The sequence below is a fragment of the Pseudophryne corroboree genome, chromosome 8 (assembly GCF_028390025.1).
Source record: "Pseudophryne corroboree isolate aPseCor3 chromosome 8, aPseCor3.hap2, whole genome shotgun sequence".
NCBI lineage: Eukaryota > Metazoa > Chordata > Amphibia > Anura > Myobatrachidae > Pseudophryne > Pseudophryne corroboree.
This window is the reverse complement of record NC_086451.1, coordinates 53253625-53280837: the sequence shown is the minus strand read 5'-3', so window position 1 is coordinate 53280837 and position 27213 is coordinate 53253625. Positions and strand designations below refer to the sequence as shown.

The window sequence follows — 27213 nt, the reverse complement described above, 5'->3', positions numbered from 1 at the left end:
CACAGATACGTGACACACAGTACACACAGATACACGACACACAGTACACACAGATACGTGGCACACAGTACACACAGATACACGACACACAGATACACGACACACAAATACATAACACACAGTACACACAGATACATGACACACAGTACACAGGTACATGACACACAGTACAGATACATGACACACAGTACACACAGATACACAACACACAAATACATAACACACAGTACACACAGATACATGACACACAGTACACAGATACATGACACACAGTACACATATACACAACACACAGTACACACCAGGGTCGGACTGGCCCACAGGGGTACAGGGGAAACCACCGGTAGGCCCCACTGCCTGAGGGCCCACTCCTTCCTCTAGGGATCAGATCCCAGAGTGTGCACTTGTATTATACATGGTAGATATGTTGCATTACACTGCATTAGACTATTGTGTATTTCAAGCATATGTGGAGGCTGGCCACACCCCCTTTGTAGGCTGGCCACACCCCTAAGTATGTGCCCCTATCACTTCATTCCCCCGGTGGGCCCTTCTTGCCCCAGTCCGACACTGGTACACACAGATACATAACACACAGTACACACAGATACACAACACAGATACATGATACACCGTACACACAGATACATAACACACAGTACACACAGATACATGACACACAGACACACGGCACACAGTACACACAGATAGACGACACATGTTCTGACACCTGATGATGATTGTATAACAGTAATGTTAGTGTTTGGTCTTTGTTATGGATAACTTAAGTCCTGACATTCCGTTATGTTCCTTGTTTACGCTATGCCGTCATTGTTGTGACATTTGCAACGTCAATGGTTATACTGTTGACACAGCTCAAATATCGACTTCACAAATGTCGACGCCTGGAAACTATCGACGCAGAGAGAATGTCAACACAGGAAATGTTGACATGGTGGAAATGCTGGCAATGGTTAATAGCATTAGGCGTAGGCTCAGAGTTAGCAGCAGAGATAGGCTGACCATAAACATTGTCACATTTTGACCATGTCAACATTTCATCAGCGTCGGCATGCTGAATGTCGATATAACGGAACAAACCCCTTGCACGGCACTATAGACAATTGATGGCACCTTATAAAATAAAGTATTAATAATGAGTGAAGGGTGATAATGGGATGATCAGGGCGATGATGGGGTAATCAGGGTGATGATGGGGTGATCAGGGCGATGATGGGATAATCAGGGCGATGATGTGGTGATCATGGGGTGATGAAGATGATAATGGGGTGATCAGGGTGATGATGATGGGGTGATTAGGGCACACACACACACCGGCCACTGGCTGCACCGTCCCCCTCCTCCTCCTCCCCGTGCATGCCGCCAGTGTGTGAGATCATTTCCTCCTGCAGGGGGCGGGCGGCGGCAGAGTATAAGGCCGGCGGCCCAGCAGTCAGTGTGGAAGCGGCGCTGTGCACATTGTAGAACGCAGGACCGGCAGCCGCATCAGCCCCAGCATGGATACATACCAGAAGCCAGAGGACAAGGACCTGCAGGCCCTCCGGGACCTGGCCAACCGGCTTAGGATACACTCCATCAGGGCAACGTGCGCTTCAAACTCGGGGTGAGTGTGGGGGGGTCGCGGTTACCTGCAGGGGATAGGGGGGTAGCTGGTGCCCCCCACGTGGTGCTGAGCATGGGCAGCCAAGTTCATTGTCACCGGAGCAGGATTCCCCACCGCACCCGCTCTCCTGCACCCCAGCCTCTGCCAGACTGGTTTCCGTGTGATGCGGGGCATGCACGTGCTGGTTTAAAGCCCCCACCCCTGCATGCGACTAGCCCTCGTGTAGTGACCTGTCTCTGGCTGCAGCACGCCGCCCCCTCCCCGCCATGCCCCCTATCCTGTCCCACCAGCCATCACCGCCAGTGCCGGCCCTAGGCATAGGCAAACTAGGCAATTGCCTAGGGCAGTGGTTCCCAAACTTTTTTGAATCATGGCGCCCTAGAGTATCAGATTTTTTTTCACGGCACCCTTAAGCCAATAGTTTCATATTGAGAAATTTAGAAAGAAATATTAAATTAAGTAAATTGTCTTTATAGGTCATCCTTAGGGGTAACTTATGTGGCGAGGGACAAGATTTGCTTCTGATTGTCAATATATTTTATGATCGTCAGCCATTAACACTGGTTTTGCTTTTTACATTGACCATGCAGAATTTGAATTGATTCTGGACCACCAACCCGAGGCACCCCCTGCAAGTGTCCCGAGGCACCCTAGGGTGCCACGGCACACAGTTTGGGAACCACTGGCCTAGGGCATCTGGTATACCTAGGGGCACAAGCAGCTTCTGCTGATTAAAATGATATGCGGCATGCCTATATTCTGTGTAGCATTTTGTATGCAGGTACAGCGAGAGTCGCACACAGTATATAGACATGCCGCATACAATTTTAATCCGCAGAAGCTGCTTGTGCATCCTAGCCACATAGCAATGCAAATAAGATGCAATTTCATTAAAAATAGGCACCCGACGTTAGCAGAGCTGCCAGTTGACTCACGCCAGGCACTATATGTGTATAAGGGCATTAATTATGTGTAAGGGGCACTATGTATGTCATTATGTGTATAAAGGCACTAATAATGTGTGGCATATGTGTAAGGGACATTATGTGTGTCGTGTATAAGGGCATTAATAATGTGCGGCAAATGTGTAAAGGGCATTAATAAGGGTTGGCATAATGTGTAAGGCGCATAATGTTTTTAAGGACATTAATAATGTGTGGTATTATGTGTATAAATGCATTACCATTGCATGGCATTATGTGTATAAGGTGCTCTACTGTGTGGCGTAACATATAGAAAGGGCACTACTGTGTGGTCTAATGTGAATAAAGAGCAATATGGTGCGTCATGTGAATAAGGAGCAATATGAGCCCTCATTCCAAGTTGTTCGCTCGCTAGCTGCTTTTAGCAGCATTGCACACGCTAAGCTGCCGCCCTCTGGGAGTGTATCTTAGCTTAGCAGAATTGCGAACGAAAGATTAGCAGAATTGCGAATAGAAATTTCTTAGCAGTTTCTGAGTAGCTCGAGACCTACTCCTACACTGCGATCAGTTCAGTCAGTTTCGTTCCTGGTTTGACGTCACAAACACACCCAGCGTTCGGCCAGCCACTCCCCCGTTTTTCCCAGAAACGTCAGCGTTTTTCCGCACACTCCCATAAAACGGCCAGTTTCCGCCCAGAAACACCCACTTCCTGTCAATCACACTACGATCACCAGAACGATTAAAAATCTTCGTTAAGCCGTGAGTAAAATACCAAACTTTTGTGCTATTTTACTTGGCGCAGGCGCACTGCGAACATTGCGCATGCGCAGTTTGCGACTAATCGCTCCATTGCAAAAAAAACTAACGAGCAAACAACTCGTAATGACCCCCATGGTGTGGTGTAATGAGAATAAAGAGCAATATGGTGTGGTGTAATGTTAATAAGGAGCAATTCAGTATGATGTTATATGAATGAGGGGCACTACTATGAGGAGTAACGTATATAAGGTAAAGTGGTACTACTGTGTGATGTAATGTGAATAAGGGACACTATCTCATGATAAATTGTGAATAAAGTTGCACTACTGTGTGGCATAATTTGAATTGGGGGTACTATTGTGTGGCCATGCCCCGTGCCAGCAAAAACACACACCTTTTTTGGGCTGTGCGCCGAATGTGCATACTGTTCTTATTTAAATTAAATTACAGGGGGTTGGAAAACAAAAAAAGGACTGCTATGGGTGAGGGGTGATGGTGCTGGGAAAGGGGTGCAGGGTCAGAGGCGGAACTAACGGTGGTGTTAGGGGGCACCAGTCAAAATCTTGCCTAGGGCATCATATTGGTTAGGGCCGGCTCTGATTACCGGATACAAAGCATTCCATTACCGTAAATATCTAACATTCTTGTGATTAGTGTCTGTATTTTTTCTATATTTCATTTAATGTGTTATTTAAAAAACAAATTAAAAAAATTGTATGAATCATATAAGAATGTTGGATATCTAAAGAGATAGATAGATATATATCTATCCCCATGCACCAGGCTTTATATAAAGATTATTATTATTTATTTCTGGGTCCTTGATTGGTGATCTATAGGCCTCAGCTGGTGACGTGATGGCTGTATCAGAGGGTGGCCCTGTCTATTTGCAGTGTTGTCTTCCAGCAGCTCACACTCGTGTCTCCTAGTAAATGGCAGTATAGGGTCTTCCTAGCAATGACCTCCGTCTTCATCATTGCCCCTCTGTCTGTAAGGGATTGGGGGTTGGATCCAGACATCAGAAGCTGGTGGCTGTTTGCAGCTGCTGGATCACTAGTTTGGCTGTACTGATGTGTGGTAATGGTCTGCTATATGTGCTGTTGATACTTTGACTGTTGCTCAGCTCAGTTTACCATAGTGTGCTGTAAACCTCAATGTATTCTCTGCACGCTGTTTCCTGAAATAGCAGCATACAGTACATTAGATGCTAGGCTGCTTGGTATGTGGCCAGCTTTACATGAATGTTTAATAATCAGGTAACATGACCTGTTAACCCTTACCCAACCCCCCCTGCCAGTCATTATACTAATCTCTCTAAGTGTCAAATAATAGGCTAGGAAAAGATGATCCCACTAGCAGGACTTCAGCAGTAGGAGGTTTTAACCTTGAGGTCCATCCCACTGTCCTCTTGGCAAATGACCAGGATTGGTGAGTTCCTTCAAAAGTTCACGAACGAACAAGTAAGAATTCAACTTGCAAAGTGCATTGCACTCCTGGCGGAATGGTGGTAAATAATGTGCTTTGGTAGGTGCATGGGCTGGCTGCTTAATTTGTAGAGGGGGAAGGGGAGTAGAATTCAGAATTTAAACAATGACAAATGGGCTCATTTAACTTCTTGATGGGGAATTTCACTTTTTTTTTCTTTTTTTTTCTTCTGTAGTAGGCCAGAGAATCTCAGTGCAACAGGCCCCCCCCCCAACCTAAATGGCAGCATCATGCCTCCATTTCCACAAGCTGAGGCTGTTGAAACCCCCTCCCACCCCCGAGCAGCTTCAGATTGTCCATCACTGATGCTGCTTTCACATCGCAAAACCTGCTTTTGAAATGGTATTTGAAACGGTTCTTAAAACGGGTCTGAGCAGTTAAACCCCTTTCACATCTCATGTTGTAACCAGTAAATTACCATTTCATTCCCGTTTTGGTACCTTTCACACTGAACCCGTTTCACCCATAGAAAACAGTGGTTGTCATTATAAATGGACTTTTCTGGCCCACACATTATTATTATTCACTAATTCATTATTAATAATTTGGATAGTCGTACGTACGATGGAACCCAGCAGCTTGAAGCATATCTATTTTTATTAGATGGGATTAGGTACTTGGTTTGTCTTTTTTGGAGGCACAAGTATTATTTATATATATTTTTTTTAAATTATTATTATTTTTTTTTAGATGGAATGGTTAAATACAGGAAAAAAATTGCGTGGGGTCCCCCCTCCAAAGCATAACCAGCCTCGGGCTCTTCGAGCTGGTCCTGGTTCTAAAAATGCGGGGAAAAAATTGACAGGGGATCCCCCGTATTTTTAAAACCAGCACCGGGCTCTGCGCCTGGTGCTGGTGCAAAAAATACGGGGGACAAAACGAGTAGGGGTCCCCCGTATTTTTCACACCAGCATCGGGCTCCACTAGCTGGACAGATAATGCCACAGCCGGGGGTCACTTTTATGCCGTGGCATTAAATATCCAACTAGTCACCCCTGGCCGGGGTACCCTGGGGGAGGGGGGACCCCTTCAATCAAGGGGTCCCCCCCCCCCAGCCACCCAAGGGCCAGGGGTGAAGCCCGAGGCTGCCCCCCCCCATCCAATGGGCTGCGGATGGGGGTGCTGATAGCCTTTGTTGTAAATGAAAAGATATTGTTTTTTCCAGTAGTACTACAAGTCCCAGCAAGCCTCCCCCGCAAGCTGGTACTTGGAGAACCACAAGTACCAGCATGCGGGAGAAAAACGGGCCCGCTGGTACCTGTAGTTCTACTGGAAAAAAAATACCCAAATAAAAACAGTACACACACACCTTGATAGTAAAACTTTATTTCATACGTCGACACACACATACTTACCTATGTTCACACGCCGACATCGGTCCTCTTCTCCATGTAGAATCCAGGGGTACCTGAAAATAAAAGATTAATATACTCACCTCAGCCAGGGTCCAGAGATAAATCCACGTACTTGGAGAAAAAAACAAACCGGACAACCGACCACACGGACTGAAAGGGGTCCCATGCTGACACATCAGACCCCTTTCCACGAATGAGACCTGTCAGTGACAGCTGTCACAGAAAGGTCTCTTAAGCCAATCAGGAAGCGCTACTTCCGTGGCGCTCACCTGATTGGCTGTGCGCTGTCTGTGCTCCGTCCATTATATTCAATGGTGGGAACTTAGCGGCTAGCGGTGAGGTCACCCGCCGGTCAGCGGCTGACCGCGGGTGACCCCACTGCTAGCCGTAAAGTTCCCACCATTGAAAGTAATGGAGCGGCTTTGCGATGCGCTGTCTGACAGCTCAGACAGTGCACAGCCAATCAGGTGAGCGCCACGGAAGTAGCGCTTCCTGATTGGCTGAAGGGACTTCAGTGACAGGAGTCACGTGATGTCCCGGCATTCGGGGAGAGGGGTCTCATGTGTCAGCATGGGACCCCTTTCGGTCCGCAGGTCCGGGTGTTCGTTTTCTTTTTTTGCCAAGTCCGTGGATTTATCTCTGGACCATGGCTGAGGTGAGTATATTGATCTTTTATTTTCAGGTACCCCTGGATTCTACATGGAGAAGAGGACCGATGTCGGCGTGTGAACATAGGTAAGTATGTGTGTCGGCAGTGTGTAATAAAGTTTTACTGTCGACGGTGTCTGTGTCCTGTTTTTATTTGGGTATTTTTTTTCCCATTAGAACTACAGGTACCAGCGGGCCAGTTTTTCTCCCGCATGCTGGTACTTGTGGTTCTCCAAGTACCAGCTTGCGGGGGAGGCTTGCTGGGACTTGTAGTACTACTGGGAAAAACAATCTCTTTTCATTTACAACAAAGGCTATCAGCCCCCCCATCCGCAGCCCATTGGATGGGGGGGACAGCCTCGGGCTTCACCCCTGGCCCTTGGGTGGCTGGGGGGGGGGGGACCCCTTGATTGAAGGGGTCCCCACTCCCCCAGGGTACCCCGGCCAGGGGTGACTAGTTGGATATTTAATGCCACGGCCGCAGGGCACGGCATAAAAGTGACCCCCGGCTGTGGCATTATCTGTCCAGCTAGTGGAGCCTGATGCTGGTGTGAAAAATACGGGGGACCCCTACTCGTTTTGTCCCCCGTATTTTTTGCACCAGGCGCAGAGCCCGGTGCTGGTTTTAAAAATACGGGGGATCCCCTGTCAATTTTCCCCCCCGCATTTTTAGAACCAGGACAAGCTCGAAGAGCCCGAGGCTGGTTATGCTTTGGAGGGGGGACCCCACGCCATTTTTTCCCGTGTTTTTCACATTTAAACGTGTATAAAGCCACTCTCTCATGTGTCTCCTATGTTTTCCAAGCTGTTTCCTGGTTGTGGCTGGTGACATCACACATGGAGACAGCCTATCATCTTCTGGGGCTTGCAAATACCGTTTCAGACCCTTTCACACTGCACAGTGAAATGGGACTGAAACGGGTAGGACCCTGCTTTTTTACCGTTTCAAAATACCGGTATTTTGAAAACGGTAAATTGAAGGGGACCCTTTCACATCGCAGCTTGACCCGTTTAGGAAGCCAGTTAAAACGGCAAAATACCGGGTATAAGCTGCGGTGTGAAAGGGGTATGACAGTCTGATGTTGTGCCTTATGCATATCTAACTGTACCTGAATGTGGTCCAGGGTTAAGGTCTCCAATGGGAGTTAATATGGCCTTTAATTTGTAGCCCCATAGTAGTTGAATAGTAGGGAAGCATTTTTCAAGGGTTCAATTGGCTGCTCTGTATAATTGTTTAATATGCAAATTATAAATATTACTTCAGTGCTGATTGGTTGCTATGGGTAACTTTTTTTTTTTTTTTTTTTTTTTTTTTTTTCTCAATGGTTCACTTCTCCACTCTTATCACTGCTTAGTACATCTCCCTGCTCTATGTAATATTATATAACTGAAAATGGCCTTGCTAATACTATGTACCATAAGAGCAGCCAGTTATCTGGTTTCTTTACTCTTCTGCATCCGGGAGAGTAACTCTAATGTCCTACTATCTGAAACACCATTCTGTATTGCTGTTCTATTATCCTGCTGTAATACAGCTCTTACATTGATGTACTAATCATTGTATGTAATTATGTTAAATGCGTACTCCGTTCTGCTCCGTGTGACAGGCATCCCACATCCTGCTGCAGTGCTGCCGAAATCCTATCTGTCCTTTTCTTCAACACCATGAAATACGACGCCGCTGACCCCGGCAATTTCAACAATGACCGTTTTGTACTCTCAAAGGTAAGGATGACTGTGTTGGCTGCTGATTTACTGGTCTATGTACTAATCCTTGGGGAGTGAGAGTGCAGATGCACTTTCTTTAGTAATGAATGGAGCGATCGCCGGTTGTGATTAGCCTGGCACACCATGGAACCACACAGCAAAGAGGAGCATGGCTACATCTGTATTAAGTACCAGCCATTCGGCTCCTAACTCCCGTGTGATAGGCTGTGTTTGAAGAATACTGGGAGCTGGTTGGTACTTAATCTCTGCATGGCTTAGTACATAGACCCTTTGGTCATTTTTGCTTTACTCCCACATCAGAATCTCCTGGATTCCTATGTAGCAAAGAGTAAAATGGCTGATCTTACCAATGACCTACACTATAAATTATTATATATAATATAATTTTTAACCTGCTTTGGTACAATTCCTTACCCTACCTTATTTTTCCATGTCGAGTTTTGAAACAAATGTGTAACGTTCTGAGAGGTGGACTGACAATGCAGCTGCTACTGACAGAAAACAAGTCTGATGTTCTTTAGGCCTAATAAAGGGATTGCTTTTGTGGCTGTTTCCCCATCTAGGGTCATGCTGCTCCTATCCTGTATGCTGCATGGACAGAAGCCGGCTTTATCAAGGAATCGGAACTTCTCAACTTGAGGAAAATTGACTGTGACCTGGAAGGCCACCCCACTCCGGTAATCTTACTGCCCTTCTTGCTGGTTAGGGGATGTATAGACGTAGCTATGTGTTGCACATAGTAAAGTCCACCTGTCTCTGAACGGTGAAAACGGCAATGTTGTGGGATGAACCTGTTCCTGGGAATGCAGCCTGTAATGTAACTAGTAACCAACACCAAAGCTCTGTTACTAGTGTGCTAGTCAGGCATTCAGCTCTCATCTGCAGCCACTGTAACACTTTGTCTGGCTAAGTAACAGGTCTGCTGCAGTGTATGCCATGTAAGGGTACTTATAGTCATTTCTCTATCTGCAGAAACTGCCCTTTGTGGATGTTGCCACTGGCTCCTTAGGACAAGGGCTGGGTGCATCCTGTGGCATGGCTTACACTGGGAAATACTTTGACAAAGCAAGGTAAGAACGTCCAGACGGTCGCATCAGCCCACTGTTAATGCGTTTCATCGCCTCTGAGTAATGCCTGCAAAATGCATTAGTTGGTATAAATTCTTCTGTGGTCACGCTCACCATTGCTGGATGTGACCTGAGATTTGGATAACACTGTTCCAACCCAGGGCGGACTACTTTCCACCATGGCCCTTACACAGGTACAGAAGTGCCAGGAGTTGCAGCAGCATGAGCTGAAGTAGACTCCAGCTCCACCCCCTGAAATCACTGGCCCCGCCCCAGTGTCTGCACTGCAGGAAGCAAGTTCCCCATGCGTCTCCCCATATTTTAAACGGGAGCTGGGTCAGATGACCTGGCTTACTAGCTCACACTGTCGCTTAACACAAGTCCTTCCTGGGACCAACCCTGCAAGCAAGAGGAGTTATATTCCTGGGTTATTGGTCCCCCGACTAACCCTTTCCCATTGAGCAGTGACCTGGGTTTTAGTAGCAGTGGAAAAGGGGTTGTAACGTTCTTGTGCAATTTTTAGTCATTGGTACATTAGATGGTATTTACAGCAGCACACTGTAAAACCTATAGCCGTTCTTGTATGCAAAGTGTTTGTTTCTGGTGTGTATGTGACGGTCCTGTCTTATTCATGCAATACTGCAGCCTGTAATATAAATCTAGATATACGGTGTGAATTGTAGCGTTGAGAAACCTAGTATTAGTTAAAAGATGTCTGAAATTGTGACATTTGCTATAAAACATGGCCAGAAATAGTTTCCCTATTCAGAGCTGAGCTGTTCCACTAACTGGGAGATGCACTGGGTCTTGGACAGAGGTAAAGTGGAGTAGTTGCCCAAAGCAGTCAAACAAATTCTGTCATTTCAGACTGTGGTAGATGAAGGAGTTTAATGTTTGTTGCTTTAGGCAACATCTACAGTATCTATAGATTGTAAGCTTGCGAGCAGGGCCTTCCTACCTCTGTCTGTTTTTACCCAGTTTTGTTCTAATTTTAAAGAGCAACAGAATATGCTGCGCTATATAAAACTGTAAGTAAATAATTGTCTCCAAGGCTTAAATCCATTCCTCCATCTCCCTGCCCCACCTTAAGCCTACTATTCAATGCATGGGGAGAAGGTTTTGGTGAATTTTTTTTTTTTTTTTTTAAATTGTTCTAAAATCTGCCTGTAGGGGAAAACATGGTGCTGTGCAAGATAAAATGTACACACACTCACTCACTCACTCACTCACTTTCTGTACTCACAGATGAGGCCTGGAGCGTTTATCCTTAAGTGGTTCATATCTGCAGATTACATGGGCTGGAGGGTGATGTTGGACAATTTAATGCATTGGGTCACTGGTACATTCTACTGTCTCTCTCCATGCACTGCAGTGTCCTGTTTCTTTGCAGTTACCGTGTGTATTGTCTCCTGGGTGACGGAGAGTCCTCTGAAGGAGCAGTGTGGGAAGCCATGGCCTTTGCATCCCACTACAAGCTGGACAACCTGGTAGCCATTTTTGATGTCAATCGATTGGGACAGAGTGAGGCGGCTCCTCTTCAACATCAGACGGATATATACAAGAAGAGATGTGAAGCATTTGGGTAAATATCGGAACACTCTGCCGTTAGTAGCATGATTAAAGGTAAAATGGAATGTGGAGATGTCTCTGTACATGTGGGGACTAGTTTAAGGCCTAGCCAAAGGTTCTCAAATATGGCCCTCAAGGAACCCCAACAATCCAGGTTTTTGGTATATCCATGGCTTGGCACACATGGGTAAATCAAATTGACTGAGGCGCTAATAAGTCACCTGCGGCTAAGCATGGATATACTTAAAAGCCCGACCACTGAGGTGCATTGAGGACCACATTTGAGAACTTCTGGCCTACCCTCAAAGCTTACTGTGGTGTATAACCTGCTATATGAACAAGTTGTGACGTACCATACCTGGGCATAGAAACCTATGTCCCATAGAGCTGCCACTTGATAACAAGCAGGCACAGAATCAAATCTGCAGGGTTTGTATTGTATTAGTTGTCTGGTGTTCTGTAAACTAGAGATGAGCGGGTTTGGGATTTACTCTGTTCTCAAAACTGCATCTTATTGGCTATCCAAAACACAAGACCTCTGTGAGCCAATAAGATGCTGTTTTGAGAACCAAGTAAAACCCGAATAGTGTTCACTCTAGGAGTGAAATGGGGCAGGGCGCCGGAGTCCGGGGGCACATCGCCGCGCGCGCTCTCGAAATGGGGGCGCAGCCACGCAAATTAGGGGGCGTGGCCACGCCGCCATCATTTTAGGGGGCGGTGCGGCCCACAGACGCTACTATAGAGAGCGTCTGTGGCTGGCGACGTCACTGTTGGGGGCGTGCCCAGCACCTCCGTCGGTGCTGGGCTTCCCCCAGCCCTCTCCCAATGCGTGAATGGATGCCGCGCGCATGCGCACGGCATCTATACACGCCGGGAGGGCAGGGAGCGGGCGGCTGTTCTAGCAGGGCGCCGCAAAAGGGGCAGGGCGGGTTTTGCCTGTTAAAAAACGGGCAGGGCGCGGCACCCTGCTAAAACAGCCTAGAGTGAACACTACCGAACCTGCTCATCTCTCTACCTTAAACCAGTGGCTCCACTTTTTCTGACTGGTCATGTTATGAGGGATTTCTCCTTCATCCACTAGGGGCCACTGGAGTGCTGATACATTGGGGAGCTATCACTTTTAACTGGGAGCTAGCACTTTAAATTTAGGATTTCTGCCTGTGGAACAGATGGGATAATTGCTGATCCAGCAATATAGTTTGTCGCCTGTGCATGTTTAAAGACATCCAAGTAACATATGGCCTGTTGGTTGCATTTGAGGACTGGAGTTGAGAACCATTTGCTCTAAAGGAGTGTACTCGCATGTACCCTCATCTTACCACATGATGGCGCAGTTATCAGTAGTGTAGACTTGATGATGGAGCATATGGATTTCCTAATTGTAAAAGTTGAAGGTAAAGGCAGAGATCCTGTATTTCGTATCTTATTTTCCCCATCTGAAATTGTTTAGTGACAATTAACATGAATCAGGAATTATATTAAATTAATGATGGATCACTGGGGTCGATTCAATTCACTGACAGTTGAATAGCGCCAGGAATGAGCTCCCGGCATTATTCAATACAGCGCCAAGTCACACTTGATTGTCGGAAATTCTTCTCACCCCCGGAGGATGAGAAGAAATCTGACGAGGCTGATTCTGTTGGGAATTGGCATCGTGGTGGGAAGTTAAGTCGGAGAATGCCCATTCTCCCGACAAATCAACCTGTTAAGTCCACGAGAACAGGCATTTGCCGACTTAACTTGAGCAGAATTGAATAGTGCCGGGAGCTAATTTCTGACACTATTCAACGGTTGGTGAATTGAATCGACCCCCCCCCCCCCCCCCCCCAATGTTTGCACACATGCAACTGATGACCCAAGAAAACTACACAGATGCCTGATGGTCCTCTGCTGGTCTCTTCCAGTGGCATTCTGTCTTGAGGCCCCATGCACTGGATATATTGGAGCAATATCCCAATCCCCTGAGGGTCGGGCAGGAATTGGGAATATTAAATATGTTCAAAAATCCCGATTCCCTGATGTGGACTGAACGGTCTGGATCGGCAGATAGGACATTTTTAAAATGTTTCATTTCCCAGGCAGATCGGGTCGGTGGTGTCTGTGAATGGGGCTGCCTGATATATGGAGGCTTTAGGTTTGCTTTTTCTGTTGGGTGGAATGTCTTGTCTTCCCTTGGTACAGGGCTGATTCAGTTGTGTTCAGCAATAGTTCCTTCCTTACAGTATGTCTAAAATCTTTAATGGACCCATGACCAGAGCTGCTGGTATGACCTTGTTATGGCCTCCAAATGACCAGGGACACTGATCAGTTTCTCACAAGCCTTCTGAAGCCCCAGGATGACAGACGAGAGGGCCTCTTGATGGACATCTAGCTCGGGGTCTGACTTCTGGGTGCTTTCTGACATCTTAGTTCCCACCCATGCTTTGTGTAGAGGGGCCTTGGGGTTTCTACCCCAGTTTCCAAGAGTACCATTCTGGCCACTTTAGGCCCCTTAGCATTTCAGGCCATCAGGGAAAATGTGGACAGGCAGGATACTTGCCCACAGTCGGTGCTTACCTTCCATCTGCTCTGCATTCTTGCTGGTGCCCTTCCCATCATACAGGCTATAGCTTAGTTCAGAAGATTGGAATTCCACAACAAATCCTCAGGCGGAAGTGTAAAGGCCTGCGAGGTGCAGGCATTGGTGCAATTCCAATGAGTTTTAAAGCTGTGATAACTTTAAAATTCAAAACTTTTTTTTTTTTTGCCTCTTTTAAATTTCCACTTTAACACATTAAATGTGACCCAAGTTTGAGCCTCTCTGGCTACTGTGGAAGGTCTTCTGTTGCCAGCTGTCCTAAATCCTTGTACTTCACGGTCATTAAATACAATGTAATGTTTGCCTGAGCGGCACAAGTGCACCTGCTATTGGGTTCCTGTGGTCTTCCAGGTGACTAATGTGATGTACGTTTGCAGGTGGAACACCTATGTAGTAGATGGGCATGACGTGGAGGAGCTGTGCTGTGCCCTGTGGCAGGCGGCCAATGTGAAGGACAAACCCACAGCCATTGTAGCGAAGACTTACAAAGGAAAAGGCATTTCCGGTGAGTGGCTGGATTGGAGCCGGCTCAGAGATGAGATCTTGATGGTAAAGCATTGCAGTGATGCAGTTTGAATTTGTGTTTTTTTTTTTTTTTTTTTTTTTAGGGGTTGAAAACCAGGATAACTGGCATGGGAAACCTATGCTGAAAGAGAAGGTAGAATCCATCATTAACGAGATCCAGAATCAGATTCAGACCAACAAGAAGCTGAGCCCTGCGCCTCCTGTAAAAGATGCCCCTGAGGTCAGCATTGCTGACATTAAGATGCCCACCCCTCCAAGTTACAAAGTCGGCGATAAGGTGAGTGATGGTACTATTAATATGTCGCTTGTGTTATTTGGATGCAATGCTACATCTGGTGTGGCTGGTACAGATTGCATTGGAGCTGACACCACTTAATATGGAAGCAGAAATGTATTTTTTTTTTTTTTTTTTTAGAACATATATTTTTAAAGTATACATATATAAGATACCGGCGGCTGTACCTTCCCAAACAGCAACACTTGTGTTACTCAGCTGGGTGCCATCTAGTGGCTGCTGGCATACAAAACACTTGATTTCCTTCCTTTCTCTTCTGTCCTAGAGGATACTGGGTTCCATTTAGTACCATGGGGCATGGACTGGTCCACTAGGAGCCATGGGCAATTCAAGACGGCCCAACCTCTTGAAGGCCCAATGGTCTCATTCCCCACTGATGGGAAAGTGCTTGCTTATTGGTGTACTAAGTCCCCTATGGCATAAGCGATAAGGGAGCGGTGGAGAGCTGGCTCCAAGCAACGGTCTCCCTGAAGGGCTCTTTATGAATTAATTGTGCTTAACCCTTATGCGTGTGTCACATTACACGGTCAGGCAGAGAGTGCGTGTCTTGTACCGCAGAGTGTTCCTCTTCACCAGGGGCTCACTACTGGGTACGGGTCTGGGACTCGGGGTCGACAGCAAAAAGGTCGGCACACCTTAGGTCGACATGAGTTTTTTTTTTTTTTTTTTTGGTGTCGTTTTCTTCGTAGAGTGACCGGGAACCCCAATTAGTGCACCGCGTCCCCTCGCATGGCTCTCTTCGCTCGCCATGCTTCGGGCATGGTGCCTTCGCTCCGCTACCGCTTCGCTCGGCACAGATTAACTTTCCAATCGTAGTCCACGTGGATCGTTAAGTATGAAAAGGTTCCAAAAAAGAAAAATCGTGAAACTCGTGTCAAGCTTTTTCCGTGTCGACCTGGAGTCCAGATACCACTGGGTACTCGGGGTTCACAGGCTAGTGGGGCTGAACTAGAATGGGTTAGTTCTCTTAAGGGAATGATCTTAACTATTTCATCAAAATTGTCCTGTAATGACAGACACAATAGTTAAAACAAACTCCCCAAAACAGCGTCTCAGTCCCCTCCCATTTGTCCGCAAAAGCAATCTGTCCCATATCCTGTAGTCTGACTCTGACAGGTCAGACATGGAGGGGGGGATGCAGCTGTCACAGGGAATAGAGACCTCCATAAAAGGCCTCTATCAGATGTTTTGCATATTCCTGATAAGGTGTCGGGAGTGTGAGGAACCTTATTTTAATGTAAAAAAAAAAAAAAAAAGGGTCCTCAGTCACTTCCTGTGTTAAAGGAATTGAATACCTTGTTTGAAGAACCATGGGTTAATCCTGATAAGTTTCAGATCCCTAAAAAGTTGCTCATCTACCTTTTCCTCTGGAGGATAAGAAAAATGGGAAGATCCAGTCTCTAGGCTGTCACGTAAAATTGTATTGCCTGGTGCAGCCTCCCTGAGAGACACGGCTGATCATAAAATTGAGACTACACTCAAATCCTTGTACACAGCTGCTGGGTTGGCCCAAAGACCCACTACTGCGTGTACGTGGATCACTAAAGCCATTGCTAAATGGTCAGGTAACCTAATTGAGGGGTTAGATTCCTTATTTAGGGGGGATGTTTTCTTACATGACTCTGCAAACTTTATGGTGGAAGCCATAAAGGAAATAAGCGTGTCTAACGCACGCATCACTTTTATAGCAGTGTCTGCACGCAGGGGCTTGTGGCTATGCCAGTGGACTACTGACACGGATTCCTGGAATGTTTGGAAGGCCTACCTTTCACAGGAGAGGCCTTGTTCGGGGATGAATTAGACAAACTTACCCGCAGTAGCTGTGGAGATCAGTCTACGTATCTTCCTTCCGCAGCCCCCCCCCCCCCCCACCCCCAACCAAGAAGAATTATTCAGCTTCTAAGTTATGGTCCTTTCGGACAGCCAAGTTCAAGGGCAAATCCAGAGGGGCTTCTACGTCCAGTGGCGCTAGAGGCAAACCAGCAGGTGCTCAGGAACAGAGCTCAGGCTCTGCTTCCTCAAAGACTTCAGCATGAGGGTGGACCGCATTGCCTGGAAGGCTGTCAGGTGGGAACATGCCTACAATTCTTCAGCCAGATCTGGTCAAATTCGTGCAAGGATCCCTGGGTCAAATCTTACTTCCCAGGGCTACAGACTGGAGTTCCAAGAGCTCCCACCTCACAGGTTCTTCAAATCAGGCTTGCCAGTTTCAGAAGAGGCAAGTGTAACTTTACAACATGCCATCCAAAAACTGGTACAGACTTGCGTCATTGTTCCAGTTCCACCTCATCAGCTAAACAAGAGGTACTATTCCAACTTGTTTGTAGTACTGAAACCGGACTGTTCGGTTAGACCAATTTTGAACCTAGAGTCGTTGAACCCGTACTTACGAGTCTTCAAATTCAAGATGGAGTCTGAGAGTGGTGGTCTGGAGGAATGGGAATTCCTAGTGTCTCTGGATTTCAAGGATGCATACCTTCGCAGCCCGATCGGGCTGCTTCATCAGGCTTATCTACGGTTTGCACTGTAGGACTGTCACTACTAGTTCCAGGCCCTGCCGTTTGGTCTCTCCATGGCACAGAGGGTGTTCACGAAGGTGATGGCAGAGATTGTTTTACTCCGCAAACAGGTAGTGAACATATTTCTGTACCTGGACGATCTCCTGATAAAAGCACCATCCAGGGAAAGGTTGCTGGACAGCATTGCTCTCAACCAAACTTCTCAAGGACATGGGTGGGTTCTGAACCATTCCGAAATCTCGCCTAGCGCCAACACTGAGGCTCCCATTCCTGGGAATGATACTGGATACGGAGTCGCAGAAGGTGTTCCTTCTGTTGGAAAAGGCATTAGTAATCTAGTCGATGGTTCGGGATGTCCTGAAGCCAACACAGATATCAATCTATGCATTCGCCTTCTGGGGAAAATGGTGGCCTCTTACGAGGCTCTCCAATACGAAAGGTTTCACGCAAGACCCTTCCAGCTCCATCTGTTAGACAAATGGTCCGAATTGCATCTTCACATGCACCAGAGGATCGGTCTGCCACCAAAAGTCAATCTCCCTTCTGTGGTGGCTACAGACTTCTCACCTCGCCTAGGGTCAGAGGTTCAGAATTCAGAACTGGATTCTGCTAAACAGACGCAAGCCTCAGTGGTTGGAGAGCAGTCACTCAGGGGGTGCTGTTTCAAGGAAGATGGCCCAGTCAGGAAGTTGTCCTTCCAGTCAACATTCTGGAACTCAAGGGCCCTACACATATCACAATGCGCCGCCGAGGTGCCTGACGGCCGACGAGCGACCCGGCGGCAGGGGGGGGCAGTGACGGGGGGAGTGAGGTCCCCCCCCCCCCCCCCCCGTCACGCAGCTGCATTGAAGTGCAGGCAAACATGGACTAGATCGTCCATATTGGCCTGCATGCACAGCCGACGGGAGACCAGCGATGAACGAGCGCGGGGACGCACATCGTTCATCGCTGGAGTCTCCACACTGAAAGATATGAACGAGTTCTCGTTCATTTATGAACGAAATCGTTCATATCTTTCAGAAAATCGGCCAGTGTATAGGGCCTTTCAGGGGCCGTATACAACGCCCTTCTGTAGGCCTTGCATCTTCAAGATCGGGCCATTCAGGTCCAGTCGGACAATGTGATGGCAGTAACGTACATAAACAGAAAGGGCGGAACGAAAAGCAGAGCAGAAATGTCAGGTGTCAAGAAATCTCCTCTGGGCAGAGAAACACTGTGGCGTTGTATTCGGTCTTCATTCCAGGAGTAAACAACTGGGAAGCAGACTTCCTTGGCAGACAAGACCTGCACCCGGGGGAGTGGGGATTTCACTAGGAAGTGTTCAGGTGCTTAACAAGTCGATGGGGATAGCCATGGATCGACATGAGGGCCTCAACAGGTTGAGAGGCCCACAGGCAGTGGCGGTAGACACCCTGACGACTCCATGGGTCTATCAGATGGTATGTTTCCTCCACTTCCTTTGATCCCAAGAATTCTAAAGAATAAAAAGGGAAAAGGTTCAAGCAATTCTAATTGCTCTGGACTGGTCAAGAAGTGCTTGGTTCTCAGACCTTCTGGAGATGCTCCTCGAAGATCTGTGGCCTCTACCTCTGCGCGAGAATCTTCTGCAACAGGGCCTGTTCGTCTATCAGGACTTGGCTACGTTTGACAGCATGGAAGTTGAATGGCTGATTCTAGCAAGGAGAGGGTTCCCTAACAAGGTTATCCTGACTATGATCCAAGCCAGGAAGGGGGTAACATCTAAGCATTACCATCGTATTTGGAAGAAATACATGTCTTCGTGTGAGAGCAGAAAATTTTCTGTGGTGGAATTCCATGTAGGACGTTTCCTTCTTTTTTCTACAAGCAGGAGTGGATGTAAGCCTACATCTGGGCTCCATAAGTCCAGATTTCGGCCTTGTCCATCTTTCAGAAACGGTTGGCTTCTCTCCTGGAGGTCCAGATGTTCTTGAAAGGTGTTCTGCACATCCAGCCTCCCACAGCACCTTGGGATCTCAATGTGGTGCTGCATTTCCTCCAATCAGACTGGTTTGAGCTGTTACAGGAGTGGACTTAAAATATCTTACGTGGAAGACCGTGTCACTGTGGCCTTGGCTTCAGTAAGACGTGTGTCTGAGCTGGGGGCTTTGTTCTTTATGATCCCAATAAGATTGGGTGTCTTGCTTCAAAGCAGACTATTGCACGCTGGATCAAACTTTCTATCCAGCGTGCTTATTCCACAGCAAGTTTGCCATGTCTAAAATTTGTACAGGCTCACTATATACTAGGTCAGTGGGTTCTTCCTGGGCAGCTGCCCAGGGTCTCTGCTTTTACAGCTCTGCCGAGCAGCTACTTGGTCAGGTTCGGACATGTTTGCGAAGTTCTAAAAGTTCGATACTTTTGGTTTCTGAGGACTTTCAGTTTGGTCAATCCATTCTGCAGGAACCTCTGCACTCACACCCGGTTTGGGAGCTTTGGTACATACCCATGGTACTAAATGGACCCCAGTATCCTCTTGGATGTAAGAATAGGATTTTAACTACCTACTGGTAAATCCTTTTCTCGTAGTCCTGTAGAGAATACTGGGCGCCTGCCCAGTGCTTTGTTCTTCCTGCACTGTTAATTGGTTAAGTAATGTTGGTTCAGCTGTTCCTGTTTCAAGTTTGGTTAGCTTGACTTTCCTCTTCGTGTGTGTTGGTTCGGTATCGCACTGCTATCCTTCTCTCAATGCATGTCCATCTCCTCGGGCACAGTTTCTTGGACGGAGTATTTACCGGTGGGTAATTAAAATCCTATTTCTATAGAGGTGAGGAGCAGCCTTAACCTTTCTAGTACATATCTTTGGCTGAATTGCAGTAAGAACGCTCAAAACAGGCTTTCTCTTTCAGATTGCAACACGTAAAGCTTACGGCCTGGCTCTGGCTAAACTAGGCAATGCAAACAGCAGGGTGATCGCCCTGGATGGCGACACCAAAAACTCCACTTTCTCGGACATCTTCAAGAACGAGCATCCTGACCGTTTCATCGAGTGCTTCATTGCTGAGCAGAACATGGTAAGGATAGTTGCAATTTGCATTATTGCTTAAAATTTTGTGGCCCTGCAGAACAGACTTGCTGTAGCATTTCGGTAAATCGAGCCAATGTTTTTCCTCGTAGGCGTCTTGTTCTCCTTTTCCCCGCTGCACTTACGTAGGATACACTACATTGCTTCCCCCTGTGTTAATTTCTTGATGGTAGCTTGCTCCCAGTGGTGGTCCAGTACGGAGATTGCACAAGGGGAATTTAGTGTAATGTAACTGTGCCCTATGAAGTGTCTAATAGGACATGGGTTATATAAAGCGTTTCGTGTATATATGAATATAGAAATGTTCTGAAGTCTGATACACTGACTGGCATAGCTGGTCCTATATTGTGGACGGTTGGGTAAGATTACATCACATTGGGTATTTGCATGTAATGATTAGTGGTGGTGTAGCGGCAATAACTATTGGGGTTAAAATGGCTGGTAGGTCTCGTCTAAGGTTATGCTAGAAATACCCCAGGGATGTGTACTTGGACCAGTGCTCTTTAATATCTGGTGATCTTGCAAATGGTATTGTAGAGGAAAGTATGCAGTTTTGCCAAGGACACAAACGTATGCAACAGGGTAGACACGCTAAGGAGGTGGGGGAGTAAAACAATGATGGATGGTCTAGACTCGAAGTGTGGTCAAGAGTGTGGCATTTACAGTTTAATGCAAAATCATGCACTTGGGTTTCAATACCCAAAGGCTGATTATAAACTAGTGGCACAATATTGGAAACTACTGAGGAGGAAAGGGATCTAGGAGTCTCTGTTTCTGGTGATTTCAGGGCAGGTGATCAATATACCAAAGCAATGAGGAAGGCTAGTTAGATACTTGGTTGTATAGGGAGAGGAATCTGCAGCAGGAGGAAAAGTAGTAATGCCACTGTCATTGTTATGATGTCTGTACTGTGTTCAATTCTTTAGGCCACATCTCCAGAGGGATGATATTACCTTAGACTGTACAAAGGGCAACTAAAATGGTGCATGGCCTACATCACAAAACGTACCCAGAAAGACTAAAAGGTCTTAATAGTTTGGCGCAAAGGAGGGAAAGTGGGGACATGATAGAAACATTCACATATCAAGGGTGTAAAAGTACAGGAGACTAACATTCTTCATAGGGAGTGAAGTATTTGCACATGCACGGAGACTGGAGGGAGGTTTAGGGTAAATTGTACGGGGGGTGGGGGAAAAAGACATTGCAGAAAGTTTAGCAGAATAGCCTCCCATCAGGAGGTAAAGGTTAAGACTGCGGAGCAGAGGTTCTTAACACAGTATTCAAGGCATCCTGGCAGTTCAGGTTTAAGTTCAACCATACTTGGCCATGGGTGACTTAATTAGCACCTCCAGACAATTTTCATTTAACCATCTGTGAGCCATTGATAGACCTAAAAACTGGACCATTGGGGTGCCTTGAGGTCCACATTTGAGCTCCTCTGCAATGGAGCAATTTTAAACGTTCTTGGGATAGGCATAAGAATAATATTACAAAGAACTAAGTACTATTTACAAAGCCTTGAACGGAGAGTCGCTAGAGTACCAGCTTTACTGCTATGTCACAGGCTGTGTTAGAGAAATGACAGTAGCTGGTTGTATGGTACTTTATCTCCGTGCACTTTATCTCGATCTAAAGCTTAGTAAATAGACCTCTTAGTATCGAATAGGGTTGGGGTTGCCTAAAGGTAAATGTTACATCTGTTTGCCGGAGGTAGGAATAACTGGCTCCAGCAGGGAACACAGATATGGTAGAACAGACCTCTGTCCCTGCAGAACAGCCATGGAGTTCTAGGCATGTGAAATACTATTCTCTCTGCAGGTGAGCGTTGCGATGGGTTGTGCAACACGTAACCGCACTGTGGCTTTCGCCAGCACGTTTGCTGCCTTCCTATCCAGAGCTTATGATCACATTCGAATGGGGGCTATTTCTCAATCAAATGTTAATCTTTGTGGTTCCCACTGCGGAGTATCTATTGGTGAGTTGTTGCATTAAATTACAATATTTCATACCTTCATGTAATCTGTAGCAATCACACCTCCTTATTTTGAATGGTAATGGTTTAGCAGGAGTGTTAACATTATCAGCTGCTACAGAGGGTCTTACTAAAATATAGTGCATATTTGACAACTGGGAGACCAAAATAGTGTTCCCCCCCCCCCCCCCCCCCCTATCCCAGTACATGCCTAACCCACAGGCTGCACTCCTCGCCTCATATATGTATATATGTATATATGTGTATATGTATATGTATATATATATATATGTATAGTACGTGCACTCTGCATTAATGTTTCACCACAATACTATTTAAGTATTCTTCAAATCCAGTGTAGAAGTTACATTTCCTTAGGTCACATAGCCTCTTGATGCTTGATTAGATGGAGCATGTGGCCCTTAATTGATGAAGGTAGCTGTATTTTCTATATGACTACAAATCTAGAAAGGCAGTAGTTATGTGGCCAGCGGTCATGTAACTGACTGCTACATCCCGCCACCCCTCACAATCCCTACAGTCGACATGCCAGGTAATCCTCCAGTGGCAACTCATACCCAACCCATCTGGACTTGCTATTTGGTCCTGTAAATTACACAAGAGCACAAATGTCTTGTACCATGGGCATAGCTATAGATTGCGCACACAGGCCCCCTCCTGATGGAAACATCCCCTTAAAGCGCAATCACAGGGCACATGGGTGTTTATATTCTGACTGGCCTGCTCTGAAAATGGGAAATTCTGTACTGCGTTGAATGAGGGGGTAGGAAAATATTTATGCTGTGTGAACAGGACTTGACAATACAGCCACAACTGCTGGGCAAACAGTCATGACACTTGGTTAAGATGGCATGTCCCCTGCATCTACAAGGTGCCTCAACAATGTCCAGGTTACTGTTCAGTTTAACACCAATAGCTCATGTGAAGCTTTATGTGCAGACGGCAATCTCTAGGAAGTAATTGGATCTTATTAGAAGAAGAGTGAATCCTTAGTTTCATACTATGACGCTTGTCACTGAATAGTGTAGGGCTGGGTACACACTGCCGCCTGATCTAATGATTGGTAAGGTTTACATACAAGTGATCTTGTGCATGCACACTGCCCTATGTCTGGCCAGCAGACCCATTTGAATATGCTCGCCCATTTGTGACTGAATATTCAGTGGCATCTGTGCTGATCTTTGTACGATGCCATTCCCAGACATATAGGCTGTACATAAGAGCTGATACACATGGCGTTCATACAGCTGAATGAACGCCATATCATGGTGTACCCAGCTCTAGACTGACACGATGCCTACCTAGATCTCCTAAAGCATTGTTTTTTTGGCTTCAGGTGAGGATGGACCCTCCCAAATGGCTTTGGAGGATATTGCCATGTTTCGTGCTATTCCATCCTGTACAGTCTTTTATCCCAGTGATGGCGTTTCCACAGAACATGCAGTGACTTTAGCTGCTAACACTCCGGTGAGTCTGGAGTACTGAGGTCATTGATATGTAGAATGCACAACTTTGTTGCTTTGGCTGGGGAACATTTGTGAAACTTTATTTAAATCCTAGGGCATATGCTTCATCCGAACCAGCCGCCCAGACACGGCGATTATCTACTCCCCTGATGAAAAGTTTGTTATTGGTCAAGCAAAGGTAAAATCCAGTTCTGTAGTCCCCTCTGTACCACCCATGGTGGAGTCTGACACTCTGAATAGCTGACCGTGTACCTCTCCTCCACCCTAACTGGTCCTTCTCCTTACAGGTTGTACGTCTGAGTGATTCAGACAGGGTCACCGTGATTGGTGCTGGTGTCACTCTGCATGAGGCACTGACAGCTGCAGATGAACTTGCCAAACAAGGTGAAATGATTTTATATTTCTCTGCGTGGGTTGGCCACAGATTGAGCTGCTCTGCTGTGGGACCTTAGTACTGCTGCAGTGGGGCTGTATTGCCCTTTTCATGTAAATGGAGACTTCATGAATAATTGACTGGATACTGGCACGGTTGTGGCAAGGACCAGGAAGTGACAGCAGAAGAGGGCTGAAGTTCTCTATTGCCCTTAATGTGTTATCCATTCTGTTTGTTTTAGGGTGTTTAGCTTTTGTCTATAAACCATTGTACCCTCGTGGACTGTCTCTTCGCTCACCCCAGGTTACTGTTCCAATTAGTTGGTGACATGGACCCAGTGGATTATGGGAAAGGTTTTTTTCTATGAAGGGAAAGTAGACTGCCGTACTAGCACCAAAGCTTTAATAGGTATTGAAGTAATTTTGATAATGGTGGCATAGTGAATTGTAAGAGGGGAAGCCTCCATCCCTGGTTACACCATTCTTAAACATTAGCTCAACTGGCAAGACTTGCCAGGTAACGGTCACCTATGTACATACAGATGAGGTAAGACTTACATGATATGTATGTACAGTAGGTGATGGACACTTCAGTGTTTCTAGTAATCTGCTCTCGATTTGCATCTAAATGTGGACCATTGACACATTTGGTGGTTCGATTACAAGTTTAGGCCTTCCTTGGATCCAAACTATCTTGCGAAACTCTTTCGCTTAAGTGAAATGTGTGCTTGCAGCTAACTTGATATTGCTCTGTGTTGCGGTCGTCTTGGTGTGTAACGCTTTATTACAGGGGTAGGCAACCTCTTGCATAAATCCCAGCGTGCCCTACCAGGTTTGCTGTTGGGGTACTATAAACCTCTGGCAGGGCATGCTGAGATGTGTAGTGCCACAGGTTGCACAGAAGGAGGTAAGGTTATTGCTTAATTTAGTTCTAATCTCCCAATGTGCCCAGGAATGTGGTGACTGGGTAGCAGTCCTCTGCACTGTGTGGATCTAATGCTGATACAGTAACATGATGTACTTGGATGTAGTCTGTCATGGATGTGGCTCACCCCTAGTTTCTCCTCTTCAGGCATCAATATCCGAGTGGTTGATCCATTTACCATCAAACCTCTGGATGCTGCGACCATTATATCTAGTGCCCGAGCTACCAGTGGTCAGATCATTACTGTGGAGGACCACTACAGAGAAGGTAAAACTCCCGTGTAAAACGAGCAAGAGCCCCAGATAACTGAATAGTGTTAATCACCACTAGATGGCGTTACTCTTTAGGGGCAGGCTGCATGTCTCCCAATGATTAACATCAAATTTACAGCTGTCACTGAGCATGATGGTGACTTTACTAATTACTGTAAATGAATGGCCATATATTTTTTTTTTTTCCAATGACTTTAATTCATTAAATATAGAGTTGTGTTTTTAAAAAGAATCCTGTAGATGGCACTGTTGCCACAAATGTTACCGTGTCCCTTGGGTTTTAAAGTTCTCTACACGCTAAGCAGAATAGTAAAGTACTTTCCAAGGAGTACATAGAGTAACAGAGGTAGGGAAATATGCCTTTATACATTCAACATTTTTATTACTGGTCTTTAGACTAGGCCAAAGTGATTTGATAGGCAGTATATGGCTACTAAAACTGATTTATTTTTGTCTGCACCACTAGGAGGCATTGGAGAGGCCGTGGCTGCTGCTGTTGCTGGAGAACCTGGGTTTATAGTTCGGAGCCTTGCTGTCCGCAGTGTACCTCGTAGTGGCAAACCTACAGAGTTATTGGAAATGTTCGGCATCAGTGCTAAGTGTATTGTAGAAGCTGTGAAATCCACATTCGCAAATTAATGGGACCAGTAACCACCTGCTGAGAGAGCGGCTTATTCATACAGTTGTCTAATGTTGGCGCAGAGTTCATTCCTAATGTTATCATGTTACCATTGCACTGACTGTTCCCTTCTGTCACATGACACTAGCTGGCATCTAGGGGTCTTCCATAATTCCATGTCTTCACGTTCCGTCTTATCAGCACTCAATAAAAATGAGACTGACTGTTTGTAGTCTGTCTCTTATGTAAAAGATTTGCACTAACATTCTGTTCTGAGACGTGCAGGGATTGCACAGCTGCTGCAGTTGCCACGAATATGGGGCACTAGTGCTAACACCACTGAACATGTCACTTGTCTTCTAATAAGATTTGACCCTAACATAGGGGGTGGTTCAGGTGGGTAGCGACCGGCTTTCATGCTGCATCTGTGAACAGCTATGATGCGCAAATATTCTAATGAATCGGCCACATTGCTATGATTGGTACAGAGGACATTAATAGCACGGCAGCATCCTATGTTATGTGGTGTGCAACCTATCCCTTTAATGGAATAAGTGACATCACTAGTCAGGCAGGGTTTTTGGTTCATTACTAAAGGCTGCATTCTTATTGCTGGAACCCTCATTAAATGATACTGTATCCAGATAATCTGCTCCTCTCTAAACCTTCTGTAGAGAATCCGTAACAAACCTGAATAATGAACAATGGTTGGAGAAATCCTATAATGTATTATGGAATAAATGCTGTACCATGGAACGCTAAATTATTATTATTTTTTTTCAAAATGGGGGCTTTGAAGTCAAGTCCACGTGGGTCTTCTAGCACTCGCAGTTTTAATAGTATTTCCACAATGATCTCCATGGGATCTGGAATGTACTGTAGTCATGTTCTCAGTTGGCAGAGCAGTGCCCATGTGTGTTCTATGGGTACTGTGATCTGCCCATCTGAATAAAGATCAGAATAGCTAAGCTCTTGGGAGCAGCGTACAGACAGATAATCGTTTGCTTATTGGCTACAGTAACACAAATCTTCAGTGAATGGTCTACAAGTCAAAGTAATGACTTTGACAGGACAGCATGTTACCTGGTGGTGTCTCTGCTAGATTGTAGTGATGTGGACTGGGTGCTAGTGAGTGGCTTGCTGTTATGTGATCTTTAATGCATCTTACCACAAACCCGTGATCTGCTTTATTAATGTATATGCACTGATGTAAACTTTGTGCAAATATCCTGATGGGAAATGCACAGCTCTGTGTTTGGGACTTTACGCAAACTCGGCAATGCCTTATATTACCGGCTTAAGGAATTTGGCAATATCTGCTCCACTTATTTTTTTTATGCCTTAACCCTTAACAACTAAGGGGCCTTTAAAATATATTTCTCTAACGTCCTAAGTGGATGCTGGGGACTCCGTAAGGACCATGGGAATAGCGGCTCCGCAGGAGA

At 46.1% G+C, this 27213-nt stretch overlaps 1 protein-coding gene and 1 long non-coding RNA gene across 2 annotated transcripts in view; one reads left to right on the top strand and one right to left on the bottom strand.

Annotated features, from left to right (window-relative positions):
* LOC134948428 (uncharacterized) overlaps window positions 1–1851 on the bottom strand; it is a 60700-nt gene extending 58849 nt beyond the window's left edge. The window contains exon 1 of the long non-coding RNA XR_010182955.1: window positions 1650–1851. This is a non-coding gene — a long non-coding RNA (uncharacterized LOC134948428). The remainder of the gene's footprint in view (window positions 1–1649) is intronic.
* On the top strand, window positions 1430–26019 carry TKTL1 (transketolase like 1). The gene is made up of 14 exons (XM_063936381.1): window positions 1430–1624; window positions 8402–8519; window positions 9086–9199; window positions 9495–9592; window positions 10980–11171; window positions 14117–14244; window positions 14348–14541; window positions 19946–20110; window positions 21940–22096; window positions 23451–23581; window positions 23675–23758; window positions 23868–23964; window positions 25025–25144; window positions 25616–26019. The coding sequence occupies exons 1-14, from the start codon at window positions 1518–1520 to the stop codon at window positions 25786–25788; spliced, it is 1878 nt and encodes a 625-aa protein (XP_063792451.1). The 5' UTR covers window positions 1430–1517; the 3' UTR covers window positions 25789–26019.
* The last annotated feature ends 1194 nt before the right edge of the window (window positions 26020–27213 follow it).

Bases quoted from the DNA above. Each gene is read 5' to 3' on its own strand.
- TKTL1 (XM_063936381.1), top strand. From the start codon at position 1,518: ATGGATACATACCAGAAGCCAGAGGACAAGGACCTGCAGGCCCTCCGG. The intron at 20,111-21,939 runs GTAAGGATAGTT...TTCTCTCTGCAG, and splicing joins TCATTGCTGAGCAGAACATG to GTGAGCGTTGCGATGGGTTG. The intron at 22,097-23,450 runs GTGAGTTGTTGC...TTTTGGCTTCAG, and splicing joins CCACTGCGGAGTATCTATTG to GTGAGGATGGACCCTCCCAA.